At 43.9% G+C, this 26,304-nt stretch overlaps 2 protein-coding genes across 3 annotated transcripts; both read right to left on the bottom strand.

The window, feature by feature from the left end:
• Positions 1–364: 364 nt before the first annotated feature.
• On the bottom strand, positions 365–2,496 carry LOC148009946 (uncharacterized). Its single transcript, XM_087672963.1, has 2 exons — positions 2,182–2,496; positions 365–2,000 (listed from the first exon to the last, which is right to left on the bottom strand). Exons 1-2 carry the CDS (start codon positions 2,494–2,496, stop codon positions 1,986–1,988), a joined length of 330 nt encoding a protein of 109 aa, XP_087529089.1. The 3' UTR covers positions 365–1,985.
• Positions 365–2,952, bottom strand: LOC148009945 (uncharacterized). 2 transcript variants are annotated; one of them, XM_087672961.1, is made up of 2 exons: positions 1,972–2,952; positions 365–792 (listed from the first exon to the last, which is right to left on the bottom strand). In XM_087672961.1, exon 1 carries the CDS (start codon positions 2,950–2,952, stop codon positions 2,500–2,502), a length of 453 nt encoding a protein of 150 aa, XP_087529087.1. In that variant the 3' UTR covers positions 365–792; positions 1,972–2,499. The 2 variants fall into 2 exon arrangements, with proteins under 2 accessions (XP_087529087.1, XP_087529088.1); XM_087672962.1 differs by having other exon boundaries at positions 365–777.
• Positions 2,953–26,304: the final 23,352 nt, after the last annotated feature.

The following is a 26,304-nucleotide window of genomic DNA, read 5'->3' as shown; positions in this document are numbered from 1 at the left end:
GGAACATCAACTAAACTTTCATTTTTTTGCAAGAAGGAACTAAGGGCCACAGCCCATAACCTGTTTTGAATTTCCAACAATTAAATAATGCAAGAAAATAAGGAAAAATAGGAAAAAACTATGAAAAATAGGGGAAAATTGCATTTTGGGTTCCGAAAAATAAGGATAAATAAGAACAATGTTTGTGAATGTTTGTGGGGGCTGAAGCATGAGGATTTGCCTCAGTTCAACCCCACCTTCTTGTTCTAGTGTGGTTTTTTTCCGCTTTCTATACATAAAATGATGTCAAAATTGTTGAGCAGTGCGCGAGGGAGACGAGGAACGTAGGAAGAGAGTGGAGAAGAGAGACACGAGACACCGAAAGTGGAACCCCAAAAGTGCATCAAGTGAGCACACATAGTTGAAATATATAGAGGGGACCAGGGATGCTATATATAGACAAACTATATATAGCTAATACCCCCGCTCAAATAAAGGTCCCTAACTGTGGATGAAAAAACCCTTGGGGGTTCAAGGGAAAAACCCACAGCTCTATATAGCCCTACTACTATATTAATATTGAAATATGATTACAAAGTTGAAAGGAGCTAAATCACTCCTGAATATACAAGTGCATGTTTGTAGGCATCAAAGGAGCTACATCACTCCTTAATTACTATAGATAAATGAAGGAGCTACATCAATCTTGAATTACAATAGATGAAGTAATCAAAGGATATAAAGGACCATGAAATTGCTTTATGTTGAGTGTGGATATAATCCGCTATGCAACATAATCTGTGACATCAAAAACTTAATAGAAAATTTTATATCAACATTAGAATACAATCACAATGTCATAAATCAATTCAGCAGCTAGAATATACGATGAAAATTTCATCAGCTCATCAGCTAGAATATATGAAATAGCAGCTGGCATACCACCAGCAAATGGAAAGAAGAATGGACGAGATGAGCATTATCAAGACGAAAACATTAGTTGCAACATCATTTCCTTAGCTAGAATAGATAAAATATCAAGTAGAATAAACATAAGCTTGAACAAACGAGTCAGCTGGAAATAGACAAACAACAGCTGAAAACAATGAAACATCAGTAAGAAAGAACAAAACACAACTGGGAACAACGAAACATCAGCTGAAATAGACGAATAACAGCTGGAAACAATGAAACATCAGCTGGAATAGACAAACATACTGGAAACAACGAAACATCAGCTCGTATATCATAAGCTAGAATAGACAAACATTAGCTGAAATAGAATAGGAAATGAAAAGAATGAAGCATTAGCTGGAACAACTCAAGAGCTAGAATAAAGAAGAATAAAGAACAAAACATGATTTGGAACAACTCAACAACCAGCTACAATAAAGAAGGAAACATCAGCTGGAACAACTCAACAGCTGGAATAATAAGGAACGAAACATGAGTTGGAATAATAAGGAACAAAGCATGAGCTGGAATTACTCTCAACAGCTAGAATAAGGAATGAAACATCAGCTGGAATAACTCAACAGCTAGAATAAGAAATGAAACATCAGTTGGAACAACTCAACAGCTGGAATAATAATGAAACATCAGCTGGCATTAGCTGTAATATAGACAAAATGATATGAAACGTAGCATGAAGAGCCAAAAATCAGCTGGAAGAAAGAAACATTTAAAATAATCAAATGATGAACAAAATACCGACAATCATCAGCTGGAATATAACGAGATGAATATTATGATCATTAAAATATCATCAGCGCATCAAATATAAGCTGGAATACGATCATCAGTTGGAAGGAATAATAGAGGAGATGCAAACAAATTATGAGCTCGAAAATGAAACGTCAACAGCTATATCATATCTAAATTCTTGAACCATCAAGTGGTGTAATGAAAGCATGAAAGATGAAATACTAGCAATTAAAATGATGAGAAATTGTACTAAATTGTGCAAATGAAACATCAACAGAAATGTCATACCATCAGCTGGAATATCAAGAGCTCATCAGCTGCAACATCAACCAAAGATCATCAGTTGGAAACATAATATCAAGACAAAACATTTGCTAGAAAACAGATCATCAACTAGAATATCATTAGCCCATTAGCTGAAACATAAAATAAGACCCTAAAAAACGTGATAGATAGTGACTTTGGAAGCATTGCTGATAGTGATAGGCCTATACAGACCTCCTCCTCTTCATCTGATTCAATAATCATACACACTAATTTATTAGAACTCTGCTCCAATTTGCTTCCAAGAAGCTTTTTCTCATCTTCCAAAGCATCACTACTTGTTGTATTTCCATCCTTTTTCAAGCTGGAAAACTGCTTGTTATCTTCGAAAGCACTGCTTGTTCCATTCCCATCCTGTTTCAAGCAATTAAACTGTTTGCTACCATCCTTCAAGGTACCAACTGATCCATGTCCATCCATGTGGTCTGTCTTTTGAGATTTGGTCCCTTTTTGCTTCTCCTCTGATGATGCCTTTCTCTTTCTTGACATGGCTTAGTCAAACTGCTTGATATTTTCTAAAGCACTGCTTGTTCCATTCCCATCCTGTTCCAAGCTAGCAAACTGCTTGTTATATCCCACCTTTAATATGCACTCACAGTATTCTTCTCTATTAGCTCCAACTTTATGTGGACTCCGCTTCACCTCCAACACCTCTGCATCGTAGTATTCAAAGCACTTTGAAAGAGGCCGCCGACAGGCAACACAGAGAATCATACCAGGGTGAACATCTTTACACTGATAGTCCTGCAAGGCTTGAGATGCTGGACGAATCATCTGCTTTGCTTCTCCAGCAGACTTGAAATAGTCCTGCATGGCTTGAGATGCTAGACGAATCATCTGCTTTGCTTCTTCAATAGACTTGAAGTGATGTGAAGGCCAAAGCTCATCTTCCTCAACGAAAAAAGTCTTGAAAATGTAGCCTTGAATCCGTAATTGTAGGAGCATGATAAAGCCCTGCAATTTCTAGTGATCTCCATAGCTGCTCATCTTCCTCAACAGAAAAGTCTTGAAAATGTAGCCTTGAGTCCGTAATTGTAGGAGCACGATAAAGCCCTGCAATTTCTAGTGATCTCCATAGCTTGAATATGTCAACTACTATAGAGGTTAATGACTTGGGATCTTCACCATATTGTAAGAAAAGGCAAATGGAAGCCACATGGAGAGCATCTATTCTAATTCTACTAGGCAAGGCCAAAGCATATCTTATCTTCCCTCTTTGTTGCCAACAGAATGCATATTCCTGCTTCATGTACTTTGAGTAGCCTAATGCATTCCTTTATGTAGAAAACTGACGTCCCCCACTAACAAAGCACTGTTCACCATCATAGTTTAGAATGATAAAAGTACAATCACATGCAACAAAATATTTTGCTGGTCTCAATTTGGGACATTGCCTTTGACATCATAAAACATAGCTTTGCCTAGAGACCAAAAGATAGAGCTACTTCTCCTCCAATAACTGTCAATGAAATGCATTTCATAATACTCTATGTGCTTACTCTGAGATAAGCAGTCCGCTGGTGCTTGCCGATTGTGTTTCTAACCTTTTTGTAGTGATTTGGACCAGTCTGCCATATGACAAACCTCTCAGGATGCTGGTTCAACATTTGAATAACCATTCCACTCACAGCGTCATTTATGCTTTGTGCTTCTGAAGATCCTCCCACAACCAAAACCACTTGGAGTACAATGAGTTTGTGAGTGCTACGATCCTTGAGGACTAGACCTTCACCATCACCATCGTTGTTATCACAGTGATAGTTCTTCCTATCACTTTTGTAATCAAGGAAAAAGTGCATGAATTCTTCTGACTTGGGAACAGAATGCTGTAAAGATGCTCTCTGAATGTCTGGTAATGGGGCTGGACGATTTGCTCTCTAAACTTGATTGGACTGGCTGGGTTAGCTCACTCTGATTCTTGTCTACAGCCATCCAAGCATGATCCCCGTTCTCCTCTGCCTTGTTCTGCAAGGGAAATTCCCCGTCCCCAGTGCTTTTGTCCATTTGACTGACTAAATTCCACTGCTGAACATCCTCTACGTTTAGGTTGAGAGAAAATCTCTGCGGCCTGTGCGTCGTGCAGAGATTGAGACCTCAGCTCATTGCCATATGCATATTCGTGTTGATCAGCGGGATAGATCCGTGAGGGATTGTGAATCGTCTACTGAAAGGTAACAGATCTGAAAGCCTGCATTGCGTGATGCAAGGCAATGCAGTGCGATATGGAATCATTGGACCTCACAAGAAAAGGATCCACGAGTGTGAGAGTTGTCCACGTAAGAGCTTCTCTACGGTAACAAACACAAAGCTGCTAGAAACCACGTGATAAATGAAGAAGAAACAACACGAAGGCTCGTTAAGCGACAAGCAAAAAGCTGAAACGAACGACATTACAGCTGAAGGAGCGAAGACATGGAAATAGAACAAAGAAAAAGCATGTGAAGTGATACATTGTTGTGAGGGAAGGGGATCAGGAGTTCCGCGTGACAGAGGACGGAACTGTCGTTGGACTCGAGGTGAACGGCGTTGCCGTCGGATTGCTTGTCGAAGGCCTCGGGGGCGCCGTCCATGGCGTAAGGCCAAGTCTGGGGTGGAGATGCCGGGGACCCATAAGGCCAAGTCCGGAGAGAATCGTGATAGCACTCTGTTGGTAATGCCAGGGTATGCATTCTGCTCCTGGATGATGAAAGGGCACCGAAACAGTGTCGCGATGATGAAAGGGCACCGAAATAGTGCCACCACAATGCAGAGCGGACCAGAGACGTAGCCACTAGCGAGAAGACCGACTGACGGAGGGCGACTGCTGCAGGGATGGGGTGAAACGGGTAGCCAGCAACAAGCGGGACAATAGATGCCTCAATGCTATGCTTTATTCCTGCAAATTGGATGATGGAAAGAGGGTGCACGTCTTTTAGGGCATCGGCGATGGCAATGGCCCTGGGCTCTGATACCATGTTGAGCAGTGCGCGAGGGAGACGAGGAACGTAGGAAGAGAGTGGAGAAGAGAGACACGAGACACCGAAAGTGGAACCCCAAAAGTGCATCAAGTGAGCACACATAGTTGAAATATATAGAGGGGACCAAGGATGCTATATATAGACAAACTATATATAGCTAATAAAAATACCCTATAAACCTATCCAACGATGCAATACTTAAACGGAGAAGGGTAGAGAAGTTGAAATATGTCTAAATGCCGTGTGAAGTGATGGGAAAGTTGCTGATTTCTATGCATAGCATTTAGGACGGATGATAATTAAAATTAAGAGCTTAGTAGCACGAGAATCACCTCGGTGCTAAGCCCATGCAACGAAGCACGAACGGTAGTTGGAAACCATTAAAAGAATGATTTGCACTTGTGCACGATACTGTTTTGCTAAATGTTTGAGCACTAGACATCCACCAAATGCATGGAGCATGAAACGAATTTAAGAGTATCAGTGGTTAGCTCCTGGACATGCATTGCAATTGGTTTATCATGACATGACCTACGTTGAGAGGCAGTGAGATACCCATGCTGTAGGCTAGTCGTGGGATCATAAAGGGGAAATCAAGTAAGGACAATGGTACATTCCTGGATACGCTTATTTGGTACCTTGAGCGACGTTTGTGCGAAATGTCTAAATGTTGAGCGACGCATCGAGGGGCCAATCCCCAAGGTGTAGGAGAGTCGCAGAGGGTTGACGGCATTCAGCCGTAGGAGGAACCCCATGTGTATGTGATTCGAGCCTTTTGGCTATGTGAAAGGGACTCCCTCTGAGGAGTAATATTGGGTTAGGATCAGTTGGACTACAACGTATTACAAACGCAATGTGCAGGAAGGCAGAGATTTTGATAGACGCTCCTGGCCGCGAGGCCGAGGGGTTGTCTTGTGCATAGTGACGAGGTCCGGCTAGTGCATGAGCCAGTGCCGGCCCGTTTTTAGGTCCCTCAGTGGTGCGTCTGCCGGGAGCTGCTTAAAAGTGGCAGTTCCCGAATCCTGGTTGTTTAGGGACCAACTAGCAGTTTATGCCAGAGGATACTGAGCTTGATCCGTTATTTATTGATAAGCATCGTCTAGCAGAAATCCAAAAGCAAGAAAGAGACGAAAGAGCTAGGCGACGTGCTGAAATTTTTAGGAGATATTCTCCTAAGCGTAGCGGCGCTGAACCCTTACGAGGGGGTGGATCTAGTGGTCTTAGGACCACAAGCAGTAAGTTAGGAGAAGGTGGAAGCTCTAGTGCTCCCCTTTCTGCCATAAGCCAGTCCATATTAATTGTGGGAGGTGTAACCCCACCGTCCCCTATTCCTAGTGCAAATCCAATCCTCGTCATGGCGCAGCCTATTGCAATTCCAGCAGGAACGACGGATTTGCCGGCTCTAGGTTACCCGCTACCCATTTTTAATGGGCTAGTTGAGGAAGATGCAGAACTCCACATTAGGGAGTTTTAAAAGCTGATGTTTAACTGTCCCATTCAAGAGGAAGGACATTTGATGATGTTCTTCAATATGACTCTCAAAGGAAGAGCCGCTATATGGTATCATGGTTTAGAAGCCGGAACCATATTGAACATTGATGCATTTTATGGAGCTTTTCGAAGGGAGTTTGCCCCTGAAAGGGGTGGGCAATATTGGTTGCGTGTACTCAACGTGACCCGCCAAGAACCGCACGAAGATATTCGTGCTTATGCGAAGAAGATAAAAGAGGTTTTCCGTAAGTTGAACACCTCTATTCCTATCCCCGCAGCTGCCCAATTGCAATATTTCCTACATGGGTTGGACTTTAATATCCAATTGCAGTTGAGTAGTGTCCCCTTGGGGGATATAGATACTGCCATTACACGAGCACAAGAGGTGGAATCCCGACTACAAGCAGCCTATGCTTCTAGAGGCAACTCGAACATGGGTTTAGTATTGGGAAACAATATGGCAATAGCCAATGGCAGTAGTGGTCAAGGGATAGTGATGGCTAATCCTAATGGGAGAGGGAACATAATGCAGAATGTCCCTTTATTACCAGCTCCCCCTAGCATGTCGATGCCTACGGGCAGTCAAATGGCTCCAAGTAGTGGAGGCCAGGCGGTCAATTCTAGCACCATGCCTGCAGCTCAACAGCCTGTGCCTAATCGAATTGTTAGGCCGATTGAACGACATGGTAATGACCAAGGCTATGAGTCGAGTTCTTCCAATGTTCTTGGCGAGGTTAAGGACATGATGAAGCATTATACCGACATGATTACGGAGCAATATCGACAAATAGCCGTTGATGTCAACTTCCTTAAAAAACAACAAAATTTAATAGGAAGTAGATACCCGGAGGAGGGTGCACCGTTGAGGTTTAGTTGCAAATGGTGTGGCGGGCAGCACTATCCAAGGAATTGCCCAAATGTTAAGTGCGATATTTGTGGAAAATCTGGCCATTTAGCAGCTACTTGCTGGAGTAAGATCAGTTCCCTCCAGCGAGGAAGTCGGCAACCAGGGCCTGTCAATCATCGTGCCCAAGGAAATGACTCCCAGCCAGAAAATGGGCCTAAACAAATACTTCAACGACCAAAGACTACAGTGGAAGAGCTACCAAGTGGTAGTGGGGTTAGTTTGATTGAGGCTGTACGCGTTAATGATGCTGAAACCTCTAATTTGCGTGCTGTTCTTACAAGAGGTCAAAAGGGTAGAGAAGCCGACAAGGATAAGCCTGTCGACGGGAACCCTAAACAAGGCGACAAAGGAACACAAGTTTTGGATCCTGCCCTAGAAGGGGGACCTTTGAAGCCCGTAGAGAGTAAAGCCGATAAGGAACCACCAAAGAAGAAGGTGAAAGTTAAGAAAGAGGCAATGAAGCCAGTTCAGTGACCTAAGGAGCGGATGGTTTGGCGTGAAAAGCGAGCTCTACCAAACTATCATGAATTCGATTTGGCGGGCTCTCTTTGCGAAGTCAAGCCGGATGTGGATCTTCTACAGCTTATTAAGCTTTCCCCAGGAGTGCGTAAGGAATTTAGAAAGATCCTACGTACCGGGTATATTGTAGAACCTTTGGGTATTGCACGAGTTGGTGATGACTGGTTCGAGCATGCTGAGAAGCATTGCCCAAGGGTTGCAGCCTATGTCGATGGGATATTAGTAGATTATGCCATTGTCGACACAGGATCATCTGTTAACATTATGAGTTCTGAACTGATGGAAAGGTTGGGTCTTGCGATTCAGAAAGATACTTCCACAATTCTCAGAATGGCAGATGACAGTTTGAGACAGCCGGAAGGCTGCATTACTAAGGTCCATGTCACTGTTGCAAATGTAGAATGCATGTTGGACTTTAGGATGATTCGTTTTGCAGGGCGGCCAAGTTACCAAGTATTACTCGGACGACCTTGGATCTTGCAAGCGGACTGCCAAGTAGATATACCTGCCGGTCGACTGATATTCGGCAGAGGTGCCCAGCGTGTGGTGGTTGATGCTTATCCTGAGTCCCCGCAGAGTGAGAGAGCTCCTCTATCTTCTACAGAATTGGAGACATTAGAAGATTTATCTGCCAGTGAGACATCATCGAGTGATGAGTCCAAAGAGGGATCCACCACGGAGGACATCTATCAGGTCACTTTGAACGAGCCGATAGAGGGCCAAGATCGTATAAGAGATGCAGATGTTATCGAGCTAGACCTTGGTACGCTTGATGATTCGCGGCCAATCAAATTGGGGTCTATGCTCAGTACAACAGAAAGGGAGGACTATGTGGCCTTGATCCAGGAATTCCGTGATATCTTTGCCTGGAGTTATGATGAGTTGAGAGGCATCCCTCCTAGTCTTGCTGTTCATACAATTCCGTTGAAAGAGGGGAGTCGTCCTGTACGGCAGAAAGTAAGGCGTATGCCTTTTGAATTGAGGGACGGCCTGTTTGAAGAGTTACAGAAGCTTCGAAAAGCGGGTTTGATTTTCCCTGTACAACACACGGAATGGTGTTCGCCAGTTGTGATTAGAAAGAAGAAGAATAATCAAATCCGTTTATGTGTAGACTTTAGGGAGCTGAATAAGCAGACAGTTAAGGACTACTACCCGTTGCCATTTATTGACCAGATTTTGGATCAATTAGCGGGTAGGGCGATATATTCGTTTATGGATTGCTTCGCAGGATATAACCAAATGGCAATTGCAGAAGAGGATAAGTTGAAAACAACTTTTATCACTGTATTTGGTACTTTTACGTACCATGTGATGGCCTTTGGCTTATGCAATGCGCCTGGTTCGTGGCAACGAACAGCAGATAAGACGTTCGGTGACATATCCCCTGAAGAGTTGAAGGTGTTTATTGATGACTTAGGGGCTGCCACCGTGAGAGAAAGGCAGTTGATCATTTTGAGAAAATGCTTTGAGCGCTGTAGACAATTTTGCATCGCCCTAAACCCACAGAAGTGTGTTTTTGGAGTACCTTATGGGCTATTGTTGGGGCATGTGGTCAGTTCGGTAGGAATTGCGACAGACCCCGAGAAGGTCAAAGTTATAGTTGCCATGGGTCCACCACGCACTCCGAAAGAGGTTCATAGCTTTCTGTCTTCGGTTGGTTACTACCGTAGATTCATTAACGCCTTAGCAGAAAGAACGTTGCCACTTACAAATTTATTGTCCTTTAGCTGTTCGTTTGTATGGGGTGACCCTTGTAAGGTAGCATTCGAGGATGTGAAACAAGAGCTAGCAAGAGCGCCCGTTTTAAAAGCACCTAAAAGAGGTGAGGTGTTCTATATATTTTCAGTAGCCACCATGTATAGTATCAGCTGCTGTTTAGCCCAAATTTGGGAAGAGAAGTGGTACCACCCGATTGCTTTTGCTAGTCGAAAGCTGGGGGTATCCGAAATCAATTACACCTACATGAAGAAGCTGTGTCTAGCGATGGTCTTTGGGACCAAGAAATTCAGGCATTACATTCTCTATGAGAAAGTCGTACTTTATACGAACGCGGAGGGACTTCGACTATTGATGAATAAGCTACAGCCGCCTGACCGTCTAGCGAAGTGGTTAATCACTTTGCAGGAATTTGATTATGAAATCAAGAGTAAGCCACCAAGGTTGCAAGGCATCGTGGAATGTCTAGTGGACTTTGGGGAGCCGAAAGAATCTGTGGCTGAAGGTAGTGACATGGAGATGATATTTAAAATAGATACGGCATCTATTCCCTCCTGGTATGCTGCAATAACGCATTATTTATCAACGGGAGAGGTGGGATCCGAGTTATCTAAGGCTGAGAAAAGGAAAATTAAGCAGCAAGCGGTAAAGTTTGCCTTGATCGCAGGTACATTATATCGGCAAGGGGTTGATGACATCTATCGCCGATGTGTGATGCCTGACGAGGTGCCATTCATTTTGGAAGAGTGCCATGATTCTGCTTGCGGTGGCCATTTTGCTGGACGACTCACAGCACAAAAGGCTTTAAGAGCAGGTTATTGGTGGCCTGCCATCTTCCAGGATGCGTTTGCGTATGTTAAGAGATGCGATATTTGCCAACGACATGATAGTCGAGAGAATAGGAAACGACCACTCACCCCTATTATGGCGATACTTCCATTTGAGAAGTGGGGAATAGACTTTGTGGGTCCTATTACTCCGTCATCGACTACGCAAAAGAGGTACATCATTGTCGCAATTGACTACTTCACAAAGTGGTCAGAAGCACGTGCAACAAGGAAAGATGATGCTAAAGAAACTGCTAGTTTCCTTTTAGAGCAGATAATATGCCGGTTTGGTCCGCCGAAAGAATTAGTGTCGGACCGCGGAACTCATTTCCTGAATAAGGTGATCAAAGGTTTGACAGAGTTGTGGAACATCAAGCATAACAAAACAACCCCATATAATCCGCAAGCTAATGGTCAGGTTGAAAGCACCAACAAGCAGCTTGTGGGCATCCTGTCCAAAATTGTGTCGGAAAAGAAACGGGATTGGGATAAAAAGTTATACGTGGCAGTGTGGGCCTATAATACGACTTTCAAACGAGCCACTGGCCATACCCCGTTCAAGTTAGTATATGGGGAGGAGTGTGTCTTGCCTTTAGAAATTGAGCTGCCGACTATTCGGTTTGCCATCAATCATTCTTTGAGCGGTGAAGACGCTCTTTTTGAGCGCTTGACGACACTGGCACATTTAGATGAGCTTAAGTTGCAGAGCTTATTGCACCAAGAAGTAGCGAAGCGCTGAATGAAGAAGCTACACGACCTTAAAGCCAAGAAATACACCTTCAAGAAAGGACAGCTTGTTCTGTATTATGACGCACGACGTGAATTATTCCCAGGCAAGCTAGAACCCAAATGGGATGGGCCTTATAAGATCGTTAGAATAGGAAAGAATAAATCTACAGTGTTGTTAGCTGACCTTGAAGGGATAGAATTTAAAAATAAGGTTAATCTTAATAAGATTAAACCTTATTACTTCTGATTGTACTAATGCTATGACTGCCTTGCAGGTCTAGGCAAGATCGATCAAATATCTGCAAGGAAATCGTGATAGAGGTTGATGGGTCGTCTGATCCCTTATTTAGAACACCCATATTTAGAACAGAGGTATCATCAGGGGAAGCTCATTTGGTGGAGCAAAGGATACAAGGTGATTGAGCAAGAAGGCGGGGCATTCATTTGAGAAATCAAGGTCTTCTGCTATCACTGCCTACAAATTTTGACGAGCATCCCTGTTGAATTTAATGATGATGGAGGGATGGAGCTTACAGTCCACCCGTTGCATATGCTGAATTTCAATTACCATAATTACGAGTAGAGTTCAGGATGGCGGGATATGTAAACTTTTTATGGACGTACACCTTGTACTTTGATGGGGCGTCCAGGGGTGCATGCAAAAAAGGAAGTGTAGGAGTTGTCATCCGAGACCCCCGACGATGCATTATCATGAAGTTAGCCGCTTATCTCGGGGCGAATTTTACCAATAATATGGCAGAATACAAAGCCCTGATCATGGGTTTGAATATTGCAAAGAAGGGTGGTATCCGCCAGTTGTTGGTGAAAGGGGACTCTCAGTTGGTTTTAAATCAACTCAATGGGATGTATATGGTACGAAACCCCATCCTTTGTATGTACCATCATACTGCCATAGCCCTGCTTGACGAATTCGATAGAGTGTCTTTTCAGCTGATTCCACGGAATTGGAATCAGTTTTCTGATTCATTGGCTAATCTTGCGTATGAAGAGGACCTCTTCTTTAATTGTGGCCCTTGTCCCGATATATCTATTGATGGTGAGACAGGACCTGGTCATTTGTGGGGTATGCTTTCTGAACATGCCCTCTTTGGCAGACGATGGTTGATTTGGGTGATGCAGAGGGTAAGCGAGACTCATCTACCTTTATTATCGGGGACCCATAGACTGATTCGACGACATGTGATGCGAACACCTCTTGCGATATACGCAGGAGGGATAGGTCATAATTTAATGCACCTAGTTTAGGGCTATGCGCCTTTGTTCCCCTGGGAATAGTATGCTTTGATGTCTATCATGGTTGTTTCCAGGTGGATGTTCTGCATAGTATTGTTTGATTTCATTAGGCCAAGAGGGCCGATTCAGTTTTGTAGCAAAGTCATGTCTGATTTCATTAGGCCAAGAGGGCCATTTCCCTGTCTAGTGCGGGTGCGTTTAATTGGGTTTTTGTTTAGTGTTGTGCTGGACAGGTTTCGCGGTTCGTGGAATTTTGTGGAGCCTGGAGGAGCCTTTGCTGCGATGGAAGCTTCTTGTGGCCAATCCAGGTGATACCTCTCCTTTACGAGTACCTTTCTTTCCTGTTATATGTGTATTTGTACTTGTTGAGGGGATATTTTTTAGGGGCCAGCAACCAAGGCATGAAGTCCCAGGTTTAGGTTGAGTATGTTTGAGGGCGGTCGGAGTAGTCATTGCCTCCTGTAAAGACATTGTTAGACATTGAAAGACCTGTTTTAGAAGGCAGTCCTAGTGGCTCTGTTCTGCTAGCCTGCTCGGCAGCCGTCCTAGGAGTTCTTGTTAGTAGTGAGGCAGTTAGAGAAGCCTGCTAGAAGATAATAATGATGATACCAAGACATCCTGAATATCCTAAAAGATGAATATAAATGCGAAGGTGTGTAAAAAGGGGTTCTAGCCCCTATCAAAAGAGGAAAACAAAAAACTGAAAATATATACGCCGTTGCTCATTGCTTTGCGAAGGCCTGGTAGGTTCCTGGGGACGAATCAGACCCGGGGCCGATACCTTGTCTTCCTCGGGGTGGCTTCTTGCTGGAAAAATAATATCACAACAAGGAAGGTTGGAGCGAAAATAAAAGTGAGCGTTAGAAAAGGATTAAGTGTTGCCTTGCGAGGGCTTGGTAGGTTCTTGGGTGCCGAGACAGGTCCTGAGACCGATGCCCTATTCTCCTTGGGTCACTACGCTCAGCTCCCTCCTTTTTACATGCCCAAGTATGTTCATCCAATAAAAATCCTAAAAGAAGACATGTACTGAAAGAAAATATTCTTTGCTCAGGCTATAGGAGTCCTCGCCTTGTAGGAGCTCCTAGTTGTGTTGTCTTTAGTTGGTCAGTAGTTTAGACTACCACTTAGGGCAACCTCTTTGGCAGTTCTTTTTAGTTTGGCTGTGTTGGAGCAGTTGGTTAGTGACTCACTTCGGATCTTCTATTAGATGATGCTAGGCCTATTCCTTGTGGATATCATGCCTTGGTTCTGTCCAGGGGTAGGGGGAGCATTGTGCTGAGTTTTATTATCTATTTGTTTTGTATCAGTTTGATGCTTCTTTGGTTGTTTATGTGCAGATATGTTCGTGGATTCGACGGGCTGAGTCGCCCTATCCCGTGGTCGCCAATGAGAGCGGAATTTTGGTGCCGGAAAGTGCTTAAAAATAGCAAAAAATTATGAATATCAATGGAAAAATATTCACTGTCAAAGGCGGCGGCTCGATCTAGGACGATTTTAAGCGCCAAAGTGCTTTAAAGGTGCCCGAGCGACACTTGTTGATTTTTCATAATTTTTCAAACAGTCGTGCGGGTTGACACGAGCTACTGGCCAATGCGGGATGCTAAGCCGGATGCCCAGGATTTTTCAGAGCTCGATTCCGAGTCCGGACGGGGAAATGGCCAAGAAACCGGTCAAGATGCGAAGAGGTGGACAAAATTTGGCCAAAATGGGCAAGTGACCCTTGGGAGCCCAAAATTTAAATGTAGCATGACATTTCACATGAAATGTGGATGAAGAAATCGTGGAGAGGAGCACGCAGACAGGCGCCGAAAAATGCGCTTCATGGTTGATCATGCATCATCCAGCCTGCAAACAACCCCCCCTAATCATCATTGCCCCTCATTTCCCTCTGTATGCAGACTCTATCGCCGCCCTTCGCTCGCGCAATGATGCCCTCTTTGGAGAATTCTGATTTCAGTCTTTCTCTCTCCTCCCTCTCTCTCTTCTAAAGGCAAGTTCATGTGGGGAGAAGAAGGAAGAAGAAAGAATGGTGGAGGCTTGTCCGGCATGGATCGGATTGCTCCACGGGCTGAGAATGGTGATTTGTGATGTTGCTGGACATGAAGTGCTGCTGTTTTCCAAATCTACAGCCATGGACACAAAACCCGAAACACGCAAATAAGCGGTAATTTAAAATTTTCAAAGGAAATTTGAGCTTTTATGGCTTTTGATGGATGAAATGTTGTTCATGTGGGATAAAAATTGTTCATGTTACTGTTTTCTATGAGTTCTTGCTGGTCATAATCAAAAATTCAGAAAAATATGCATTTTATGGTTCAAAATAATACATTAAAACACGTAAAACAAGGGAAAAAGAGGGTTTTTGGCATAAAAATGGAAAAATGGATAGGAACATCAACTAAACTTTCATTTTTCTGCAAGAAGGAACTAAGGGCCACAGCCCATAACCTGTTTTGAATTTCCAGCCATTAAATAATGCAGGAAAATAAGGGAAAATAGGGAAAAACTATGAAAAATAGGGGAAAAATGCATTTTGGGTTCCGAAAAATAAGGATAAATAAGAACAATGTTTGTGAATGTTTGTGGGGGCTGAAGCATGAGGATTTGCCTCAGTTCAACCCCACCTTCTTGTTCTAGTGTGGTTTTTTTCCGCTTTCTATACATAAAATGATGTCAAAATACCCTATAAACCATCCAACGATGCAATACTTAAACGGAGAAGGGTAGAGAAGTTGAAATATGTCTAAATGCCGTGTGAAGTGATGGGAAAGTTGCTGATTTCTATGCATAGCATTTAGGACGGATGATAATTAAAATTAAGAGCTTAGTAGCACGAGAATCACCTCGGTGCTAAGCCCATGCAACGAAGCACGAACGGTAGTTGGAAACCATTAAAAGAATGATTTGCACTTGTGCACGATACTGTTTTGCTAAATGTTTGAGCACTAGACATCCACCAAATGCATGGAGCATGAAACGAATTTAAGAGTATCAGTGGTTAGCTCCTGGACATGCATTGCAATTGGTTTATCATGACATGACCTACGTTGAGAGGCAGTGAGATACCCATGCTGTAGGCTAGTCGTGGGATCATAAAGGGGAAATCAAGTAAGGACAATGGTACATTCCTGGATACGCTTATTTGGTACCTTGAGCGACGTTTGTGCGAAATGTCTAAATGTTGAGCGACGCATCGAGGGGCCAATCCCCAAGGTGTAGGAGAGTCGCAGAGGGTTGACGGCATTCAGCCGTAGGAGGAACCCCATGTGTATGTGATTCGAGCCTTTTGGCTATGTGAAAGGGACTCTCTCTGAGGAGTAATATTGGGTTAGGATCAGTTGGACTACAACGTATTACAAACGCAATGTGCAGGAAGGTAGAGATTTTGATAGACGCTCCTGGCCGCGAGGCCGAGGGGTTGTCTTGTGCATAGTGACGAGGTCCGGCTAGTGCATGAGCCAGTGCCGGCCCGTTTTTAGGTCCCTCAACAATCCATCCCGGCCTAAAAGAGCTTTGTCCTCAAAGATGAAATTACATTAAATACAAGGATGGAAACAAGTAAGGAGGTAGAGTAGAGGATGCATAATCCATGATAAACTACAAAAGCTAATCTTCAATAAATGGTCTTCATAGGATAGGAGTAATTGTCATGAAACAAAGAGCAGGGCTGAATAGGGTAGTTGAAGTAAAAATGCCCATAACTTCTGGCTAAAGTGTCCAAATTCAGTGTTTGAGGTGTAGATATGAAATATGTAACCCAAGGCATCAACCTATACCCTCAAACTCATATTTTGATTGCGTCAGGGAAATTTAATTCATCACAGAATTTCTATACAACAAGCTGTCTCCTATTCCAAGACACATGAAGTCATCCCAAAATCAACCCGGATCATAAGGAATCCCCAAAAAATGGTTTTCATCCATCAAAGCATTGCTAACCTCACCCAAATAAAATGATAAAACATCATCAAAGCTTTCATAAGTGAGGTATTCTGCATAAAAGTTATTATCACCTCCACGATCAAAAGGCTATGATAAATCCCATCCATAATCCATAGATGCATTCATGTAAATCTCTGGATCATATGGGAATGAAAGATCACCAGCATTATTGTCAACACCTCCATAATCCAAGGTATCATACCCATAATCAAGAAGAAAGCTTGCTGAATCATTATCATAATCAATAGGTCTTCCAAGACAAGGGTAACCAATGCTCATTACACTTGTAGCATATCAGCTGCCTTTGCATTTCCATCAGTTGTTGATGAGGAATAAGCTTTCTTCCAATGCCATGAGGAGTATGGAACTCAAGAAAAATTGATACGTTAATATGCTTTGCCTTGCATTTATTGTCATGCCCAAGAGTGTTCTTCTCCTTGCATTTATAACATAGGCCCTTGGAAGTTATGTTGTCCAAGATATGACTTGACAAGAAGATGCCATGTACACCACTGAAAGAAAATTGATGAACATTTTCCCCATCTATCAAATGATAACCATAACCATGAGCTTGTTGTCCATGGTTTATTGCATAAGGCCGCACATAAGCATTTCCAATCCTTTGTGGTTGATGATAAAACACTTTTGGCTGAGAAGAAGAAGTATCCATGACATAGGCATGCTCATATACTTCTTTTCTATACATAGGGACCTGAATTTCTATAGGAGCATTTGATTGTCGTTGCTTCACACTCATAGGCAAGATTGATTTGAATGGAGGATTTTCCCAAATGGTTGATCATAAGTATGACTATGATTTACATGTTGTTGCTGCCCAAAAGAATTAGGGTCTGAATCGGCATAATCATCATGATCATAACCATAAAAAGAATGTTGCTTATAAGAACTATGCCCATACATTCCATCTTATGCTGCATATTCATGTCTAATCATGCCACCATAATCGAATCCATAACCATTCATTGGAGAAGCAACTGATCCCAACATATGTTGTCCATAGACATTACTTCTACTAGCAATAAAGTCTCCACATGCATGAGTTTGATGGTGCCCAACATTTCTACATAAGGTACAAGCACCATGTTGTCCATAAGACCCAAGACATGCATGATTTTCCATGCAACCATCAAAATTTTCATGTCTATCACTCCTGTGGTACATGCTGTCCATAGTGACTTGCTGGTACGAAATGAGCTCTATCTTGAAAAATATGAGTCCAAATAAGGTGTATGATAGCTTGACTCGAAGCTTAGGATATCTAGTATCAAGTAGAAATCTTGATTTGAATTTAGGAGTAACAATACCCCTCTCTATTTAAGAATTTTCAGAACTATCCACAATGAAGTGCTAGTGAACTGTCGGCACAAAATAGGCTCTAACTTGAGAAATATGTGTCCAAATAAAGTGTTTGATAGCTCCACTTGAAGCTTGTGATGCTTAGTATCCAGTCCAAGTTATTTTCTCGTTAGAATGAGTTGACAAGTTCCAATAGAAAAATTACCAAATCTGTCTTGTTATTACATCACCCCGTTTTGGCCTTGTTCTAAGTTTTGAATACTTCTTATCCAACTTGAGTCAATACCCAATACCGAGACACTCAAATGAGTAGGAGAGAGCTCTAGATGACTGGAATAGGTGAGAGTGACCTCTGTAAATTTCAAAAATGAAATAAATCTTGCTCTTGAGGTACCCAAGAAAAAGGTAATGAAAATCCAAGTCAAAATTCACCGATAGAGAAACACTTTGATCATAAGAGTGCCAGTGAACATGTATGGCCTGTCAATACCACTGCATACTCCAAACTACAAAAGTGTAGGGCTGAAATAGATTGCATTATACACTACAAGATATAGACCTTATAGCGACGTTTAAAGCGACGAAAATACAAACAACAAAATTTGCCCCCGTCGTCGCAAAAAGCGTCGTTATTGACGACGCCATAGAATCGTCGCTATACGCGTCGCTATATGCGTCGCTATATGCATCGCAAATGCGACGCATATAGCGACGGTTACAGACAATTTGCGACGCTGATAGCGGCGGCAATAGCGACGAGTGCAGTAAATTTGCGACGCAAATAGCGACGGTAACAGAGAAAAAAAAAATTTGTGGCAGTCTGCCACATATAGCACTGTGTGCTGTATGAGAGCCATACAAAATAGTTTTTGCACTGCTTCATACAAAGCGTTTGCAAACAAAAAGAATGTATACTGAAATCATAAAACTGATGGATGAAATAAATACATGATATCGCATAAAATGCGATTGGTACAATCATAAAACAATATCACTAATACATAGAAAATGTCTACATAGATCGGGCGACTAAAGACTAAAGGTATGTGAGCTCTAAGGATCCAAGGGCGAGCTACAAATCGTCGTCCCTCGAAAGCTCTTCCCGCTGTAAAGGAGCATCAAACGGATTCTGCAGAAAAAGAAACAACATATCAATCCACCATACAATAATGCATTCAAATATCTCATGGTAACTACGGACAAGAAAGATGAGTGACTTACTGGGCCGCCGCGTCTATACAATTGGTCGATCAATGATCTGAGACCGTGCCTCTCCGCATATCGAGTCTCAAGGCCTTGCGGATAGCGATTTGTAATGGAGTGCTGCAAAGAAAACAAAATGCTAACTGTTAGAAACATGATTGTCAGTACAAAGAATATCTCAAAAAAACAAATAAGCAAAACAAAAGAGAATCTTACAAAGTCCTCCAAATATGTCCTGTGGCCGCCACTCCCAAGATGATGTACCGATCCGGCCTCGATTCGTGCCCTCGCCGCCTCCCGCTGCTGACTCCAACGTCCTGGCAAATTTGTAGCCTCCTCCCTCAGTCGGTGCCAGTCGTCTGCATCTAACCACTCGGGCTTTGGAGCCCCACTCTTGATTGCCTTGCGTGCGTCGGATCGTCTATGTGACATGTATGCACGCATGCAATCCATCATCCAGCCCGTAGAGAATCTATCCACTGCGGCTGGCACCGGGAACTCCTCGTGCAAGGATGCTACTATGTACTCCTTGCTCCCCTCCGGTATGTTCCTCCAATGATCCAGGACGTTGTGCCGAAAAACTTGTTGGCACAACTCCCTCATGCGAGCCATCACCCTCCTCCCCTCATCATTCATGATAATGGCTCCTGACCTGCCATCCACTAGGTATCCATAATCCCTAGGAGTGTGCCGTGTATGGGCCCTCTCCCATCTCCGTCCACGCTCCTGGGCATATCCAGGAGATCCCTGAACATCCGGTGTACCGACGGGGGTACCCTCTCCCGGAGTGCCACACAAAGGGGTGCCGCCAGAGGGTGTGCCACCAAAAGGAGTGCCACCAGAGGGGGTGCCACCAAAAGGAGTGCCACTAAAAGGCATGACATCTGCCGACGGCTGCGCAAAAGCCGGAGTAACTGGAGTGGACATCCCCACAGGTGTGACAAATCCTGGCGGTGACCGAGCTCCAGCTGAACGACGAGACGGAGACATCGCGTCCGTGTCTCCACAGCAGCACCCCCCTAATCCTCCTGCAGTCGCAGTCCCTCCCTCTGGCCCAAGTCGCGAGCGTCGAGATCGTCTACTCGAAGCTGAAGCATCTGATCGCACCGAAGCTGATCTAGCAGAGCGTCCTGACGAAGAACGAGACAGCTCCTGATCTGCTATCTCTCTGAATCTCGCGAGCTGATCTGGAGACATACGTGCCATCATCTCCTGAAACTCCTCATCGCTCATCCCTCGACTCATCCTGAAAATGTCGATACCTGCACAGATAAAAAATAATGTTAGAATAATCAATTTAAACTATACAAAGCACATTAATAAAATCATTTTTTGAAAAATCCCTCTTAAAATGCATATCTTATCTACCTTTATGGAAGATCTAAACAACAAATTGAGTAATACAATTCTCCAAGAATGAAGTATTCTATGGTCCCATGTTAATCTCCTGACACAACTCTGCATACACTGGAAGGTCGATAGACATGTCACCACAAAACAACGAGTCTGTCTCGTTCTCAAAAAATTCTACGACTTCTGTATTTCCATCATTGTTAGCCGATGCAGGCTCCAAGCTTGCTGTGGCCTCCACCCCTTGTAATTTCGATCCCTCTATTTGCATATTTTCTTCATCTATGCCTGGAACATCGCTTTGATCGTATACTCTCGCACCTCGAGGATTTGAAGGTATAACATACCACCATCGAGGTTGTCGGGGATTTGGATAGAAGATTACCTGTTCACAAACACTTACAAACCGTCTTCAAACCATTGTGACATAAACCATGTCGTATTACAATTAGCAAGCAAATGCCTAGTTGCACCTGTTCACAATGGGCCGGCAACACAAAGGTGTCGCGCAAATCCATCCATTTTTTTTCGGAATCTATTTCGAGAAATCCAGATGGACCTCGTCGAACTGTTGCGCCAGCTCCTCCAAGTACCACTTTGAACCACTGCACGTCGAATATTATCATGGAGAAGCTACGGTAATCCACCGTAATAATACTTTGCAAATTCCCAAAATACTCCATCTCATCCACAACCGTGTTCGGATCCGTTGCTCGTCGCCGGCTCTCTTGCTCAAACCTTGACATGACACCACAGTCCATTGTGGAGCGCATTTTGTCAATACGCTCCACCCGAAAATGCCATCCGCGCGACCACGCTGCACTATATATTTTGTACTGCACATTGAAACACTCAAATTAGATGTAGCAAGTAAATTTAGATACGACACATTCTAAACCCCTCATTACCTTTGGACTACATCCCCTCGAGAACTCCCACTCCTCCATTGAGACCTCTGTCCCTTCGCTGGATGCTGCGGTCAAGGCTCCATGCAACCATCGTGTTGACATAAACCGCGGCATCTCCTCCATGCCTTCGGGATATCGAATCGGTCGGTGACGCGTACTGCGTCGGAATTCGGCTCGTGCTTCCTCTCGATCTTGCCTTGCAATCTGGTACTTGGCGAGCCACGTCTCCATGGAGGCATGGTGCAACATACAAAAGCGATTCACCTTCTCTTCCATTGAGGCATCCATTCTTTTTTCTACCTCATTTCCAACCACCACATCTCCAGTCAGCCTGTCATCGTCCTTCAGCGTCCATAGCATTTCATTGTCTGGTTCCACCGTTGGTAGCCATTGTGAGATATGCACTAACGCCTCTGACACCAACCAACCTTCCGCCATGCTACCTTCCGGACGAGCTCATTGTCGCACAAATCCTTTCAGGGTTTTCATGAAGCGCTCCAGGAAGAACATCCATCGCGTATGGACAGGTCCAGCAATCTCCACTTCATCCACAAGATGCACAAGAAGGTGAACTTGTATCGTGAGCATGCTAGTGGGCAGGTATTTCTCAAAGAGACAGACCGTCTCAACTGCTCCCCGCCTTGCGGATTCAATAGAGGACGTCTTAATCTCTTTCTATGAGATCCATTGCACCAAAGTCGACAGCTTGTAAATGGCCCCGCGAATTTCTGGAGTTAGGCATCCCGCGATCGCGATCGGTAGGACAAACTGCCAAAAATGAGAAAGCATTAAGAATAATGGTCACTTTTCAAATTTCAAAATGTCCACGCTAATTAAAATCCATTCTGTTCACAAACCTGACATATCTTATGCCAATCATGGGATTTTAGCCCAGAAATCTGGTCATCTTTAGAAAATGCAGACCTGAGAGAACGCATCATACCCGTCGGAGTGCGGATAGACTTGATTACTTGCTTCACAATGCGCTCTTCTTTGGTAGACAAAACCCAGGGAGCGCGAGGAAGCTGCACTCCCCCTTCAGCACTCGACTGCGGCCAAAGCGCCTCCATCTTACCTACCTCCTTTAAATCCATTCGTGCCCCTGTAGTGTCTCTCTTTCCTGTGATGTGGTCCCATAGCAAGCTGCCCACATTTTTGAAAATATGCATGGGATCCAACAAGTGGTTGACCTGTAAGTGGGTCCAATATGGCAACTCGTAGAAAACTGAGAACCGCCGCATTCCATTTGGATGTGAATCCGGGTTTACCATTTTCAGCTCGTACCAGCTTGCAGCGTTCATACGTGCTGGAGGTCGTCCAAGAAAACCTTCCCTGAGTTCATGATCCCCCGGCAAGAAAGCGGCGTGTCCTTGGTATACCATCTTCTTCATGGTTCGTGACCTTCGGGAGTCTAACTGTGGCCCACACAATGGACATGCATGATAACCTGAGGTAACGAGACCTGCAAGGCGATCCACGACCTAGTGAATACTTGATTGAATGAAATAAAATATAGATATTACCGACGAGAACAATTCGGTCTGCTCACCTGAGCACTCTCCCAATCCCGGAAAGTCATGCATCGTCCACATGAGAATGGCTCGAATGTTGGCTGACCGCCGACCATCGCGCCTGCTCATATCTTTCACCGTGACCCCCTCCTCCCACAAAATCTTAAGCTCATCGACTAATGGACGAAGATACATGTCCATATTTTTTACTTTGTAGCGGCCCGGGACGAGCAAGCTAAGGATGAGATGTCCTTTCTTCGTAGAAAGCCATGGAGGAATGTTGTAGTTGACAAGCACTATAGGCCACACACTGTAAGAAGTCGAGCGCAGACCGAATGGGTTCACACCATCCATGGCGAGACTGAGCCAAAGATTCCTTGGCTCTCGCGCAAAGCCTGGGAAGGTAGAGTCAATGTGGCTCCATGCGCGCGAATCTGCTGATATTCGTTGAACTCCATCCGTGGACCTATTCTGCACATGCCACGTTGTCAAGCTTGCCATGGCAGACGTGCGAAACATGTGGTTTATGCGAGGGATGAGCGGAAAGTGTCTGAGGACTTTTTGAGGGATGGTTTGCCCTTGAAAGTCCTGTCGATACCTGTGAGCACCACACTTTGGGCATGTCTCCATACTCTCGTATTCATCTCGAAACAATATGCAGTCGTTGATACATGCATGGATGTTATTGTAGTCCATGCCAAGCTTCCGTAAAACATGTCGCGCATCATCACGAGACTCAGGCATGGTGTTTGCAGGTGGCAATATATGATATTTCAATAACCTGAAAAAATCATAAAACACCTTGAAAAATCTATCCATGTTTGCAATAATACTGTTTTAAAAAAAAAACAATGAAGTCTGTGTGCAAGGTACCTGAATAACTCAGTCACACTCGTATCGCTCCAACCGTATTTTGCTTGCACACTTAAGAGTGCAAGCAATGTCTTCAACCGAGATACTCGGCACCCATCATATAATGGTATGGATGCTTCCTCTCTGAGCGGGTCAGATGTCTCAACATCCATGGGAATCAATGCATCGATCATTGCCTCCATCTCAGGCTCCAAGATTATAGGCAAGTCGGGAAGGTTGTCTGTCTCCTCTGGCATTGACGGTATAGATGGGCCTTGCGAGTGGTCGATTGGCTCCTGCAATCCATCCATCGCACGTCCACGAACTCTTCTAATTGGCCGCAAAGGGTGCACTCCCCCTTGGGTCGAGACATCACCCCCCTGGATACAAAATCTACCAACAAGACCCAATCTTATTGTGTATGGTTTTCAATTAGCTTGAGAGTACAATGCATGAAAAATGCTAACTTCAAATTACCGTTTGCTGAAAGTCTGCAATCGCCTGATCAATGATCTTAGATTGAAACTCGCTAAATCGTCGTACGTGTTCTAACGACAATCGGCGTTTTCGTCTAATTGCCAACTTGCATTGAGAGCAAGGACATGGGACACGCTGATTAAGATACGACTCGCGGTCTTGAACAATAGGACCTTCTTCGTTTGCCATCTTATCTACATTACAGCAAACAAGGCTTAAATGGATAGCTTTATGGAGATGTACGTCAAGTTGCAAGTTGACCATAAACCTTGCATTGTATATAGTAGTCGAGAGATTTTCCGATGTTATATCTCGGCCTTGTATCATGCTCAACGATTTGTTTGTCCCGATAGATAATTTTTTGTTATATCTCGGCTTTGAGTATAAGTAATCCATTTTAAAATTAATGCGCGCCATCTATGAAATTTTATAACTATAGTAATAAAATTTATTTCAATCAATTCTACTCATAGTCATAAGACCTGAGAGAAATTATCCTATACTCAATTTAAGGGTTTCTTTTTCTATAACAATAATTTTGGGTTCATTTTGATGAAGTACGTGGCCGTATGCAAAGCACATTGCATACCATTATCAATACGTATATTATCTTAAATTTTCTTCCCTTCCCTCTCCCTCTCTTTCTCTCCCTCTCCCTCTCTTCCTCTCTTTCTCTCACCCTCACCCTCTCCCTCTCCCTCTCGTTCTCTTTCTCTCCCTCTCTCATTTCCTCCCTCCCCCTCCCTCTCCCTCTCCCTCCCTCTCCCTCTCCCTCTCCCCCTCCCTCTCCCTCTCCCTCCCTCATTTCCTTCCCCTCCCCCTCCCTCTCCCTCTTCCTCTCCCTCTCCCTCTCTTTCTCTTTTTTTCCCTCTCCCTCTCTATCTCTCTTTCTCTCTCATTTCCTAAACAAGCAAAAAATAAAGTGATTTAAACATCCTCCAAGCAAAAGGGAGAGGGAGAGATACAATGCACTCTCCCTCTCTTTCTCTTTCTATCCCTCTCTCATTTCCTTTCCCTTCCTCTCCCTCTCACTCTCTTTCTCTCTCATTTCCTCTCCTAAACAAGTAAAAAATAAAGTGATTCAAACATTAAACAAGCAAAAGGGAGAGGGAGGGAGAGAGAGAATGCACTCTCCCTCCTTCTCCCTCTCTTTCTCTTTCTCTCCCTCTCCTATTTCCTCCCCCTCCCTCTCCCTCTCCCTCTATTTCTCTTTCTCTTTCTTTCCCTCTCCCTCTCCCTCTCCCTCTCCCTCTCTCTTACTCTCTCGTTTCCTCTCCTAAACAAGCAAAGAAGAAAGTAATTTAAACATTAAACAAGCAAAAGGGAGAGAGAGAATGTACTCTCCCTCTCTTTCTCTCCCTCTCCCTCTCTTTCTCTCCCTCTCTCTCCCTCTCCCTCTCCTTCTCTTTCATTTCCTCTCCTAAACAAACAAAAGAGAACGATTTAAACCTTCAACAAGTAAAAGAAAGAGAGAGGGAGACTCACCAATGAGATATGGCGAGCGTGGGCGGCTTCTCTTTGCAATGAGGGCTCCTCCTCTCCTTCACGAACAACGACGGTGGCGGCAGCGGCGGCGGCAAGTCTCTTCCTCCTCTTCTCCCACAAAGCCTTGGCTCTCTCCCTCGCTCTCTCCCTCGCTCTCGCTCTCAAAAGGCGAAGAAAACAAAATGAAAACGGCGCTCTGGTTTCGGCCGCGCTTTTTTTCCCTGCGGCGTCGCAATTGGCGTCGCAATATGCGTCGCTATTTGCGTCGCATTTGCGACACAAATAGCGACGCATATTGCGACGCCAATTGCGACGCATATAGCGACACCTATAGCGACGCTGACATCCGCCGTCGCTAATCGGCGTCGCTATTGCCCCATTCCCTTGTAGTGATACATTCATTGCATTTTCACCCCTGCATTACATATGCCCATTGGAGAGTACAACTTGCTACCAAATCCAGTATCCCATCTTACTTTCCAAAATGCAATACACCATTGCCATCTTGCATACATTACATTGAATCATTTGTCCATGTGTAATTGCCACTGGTCAATTAGTCAAGTACTTGCTAGAATAAACCATAATAGTGCAAGAACCAATGCTCCTCAAGCATAAAAAACCTTGCCAGGAGGATCAAACCATTCCATGAATATGGCATTGCATGGAACACAGGGTTTCTAACCAACTGTATACTGCTCATGTTGTCACAATAAATGACAACTGGACCTTCCACCTACACATCTAAATTAGCCAATAACTTTTGCAGCCATACTACCTCACATGCTGCAACAGTAGAACCTCTATACTCAGCCTCTGTACTCGACAAAGCAACTGTAGATTGCTTTTTGC

Source organism: Lygodium microphyllum, chromosome 30, assembly GCF_053477565.2.
Source record: "Lygodium microphyllum isolate KBCC chromosome 30, Lygodium_microphyllum_v1.1.10, whole genome shotgun sequence".
Taxonomy (NCBI): Eukaryota; Viridiplantae; Streptophyta; class Polypodiopsida; order Schizaeales; family Lygodiaceae; genus Lygodium; species Lygodium microphyllum.
The sequence above is the reverse complement of the archived record's forward strand: the minus strand, read 5'-3'. Positions and strand labels throughout refer to the sequence as shown.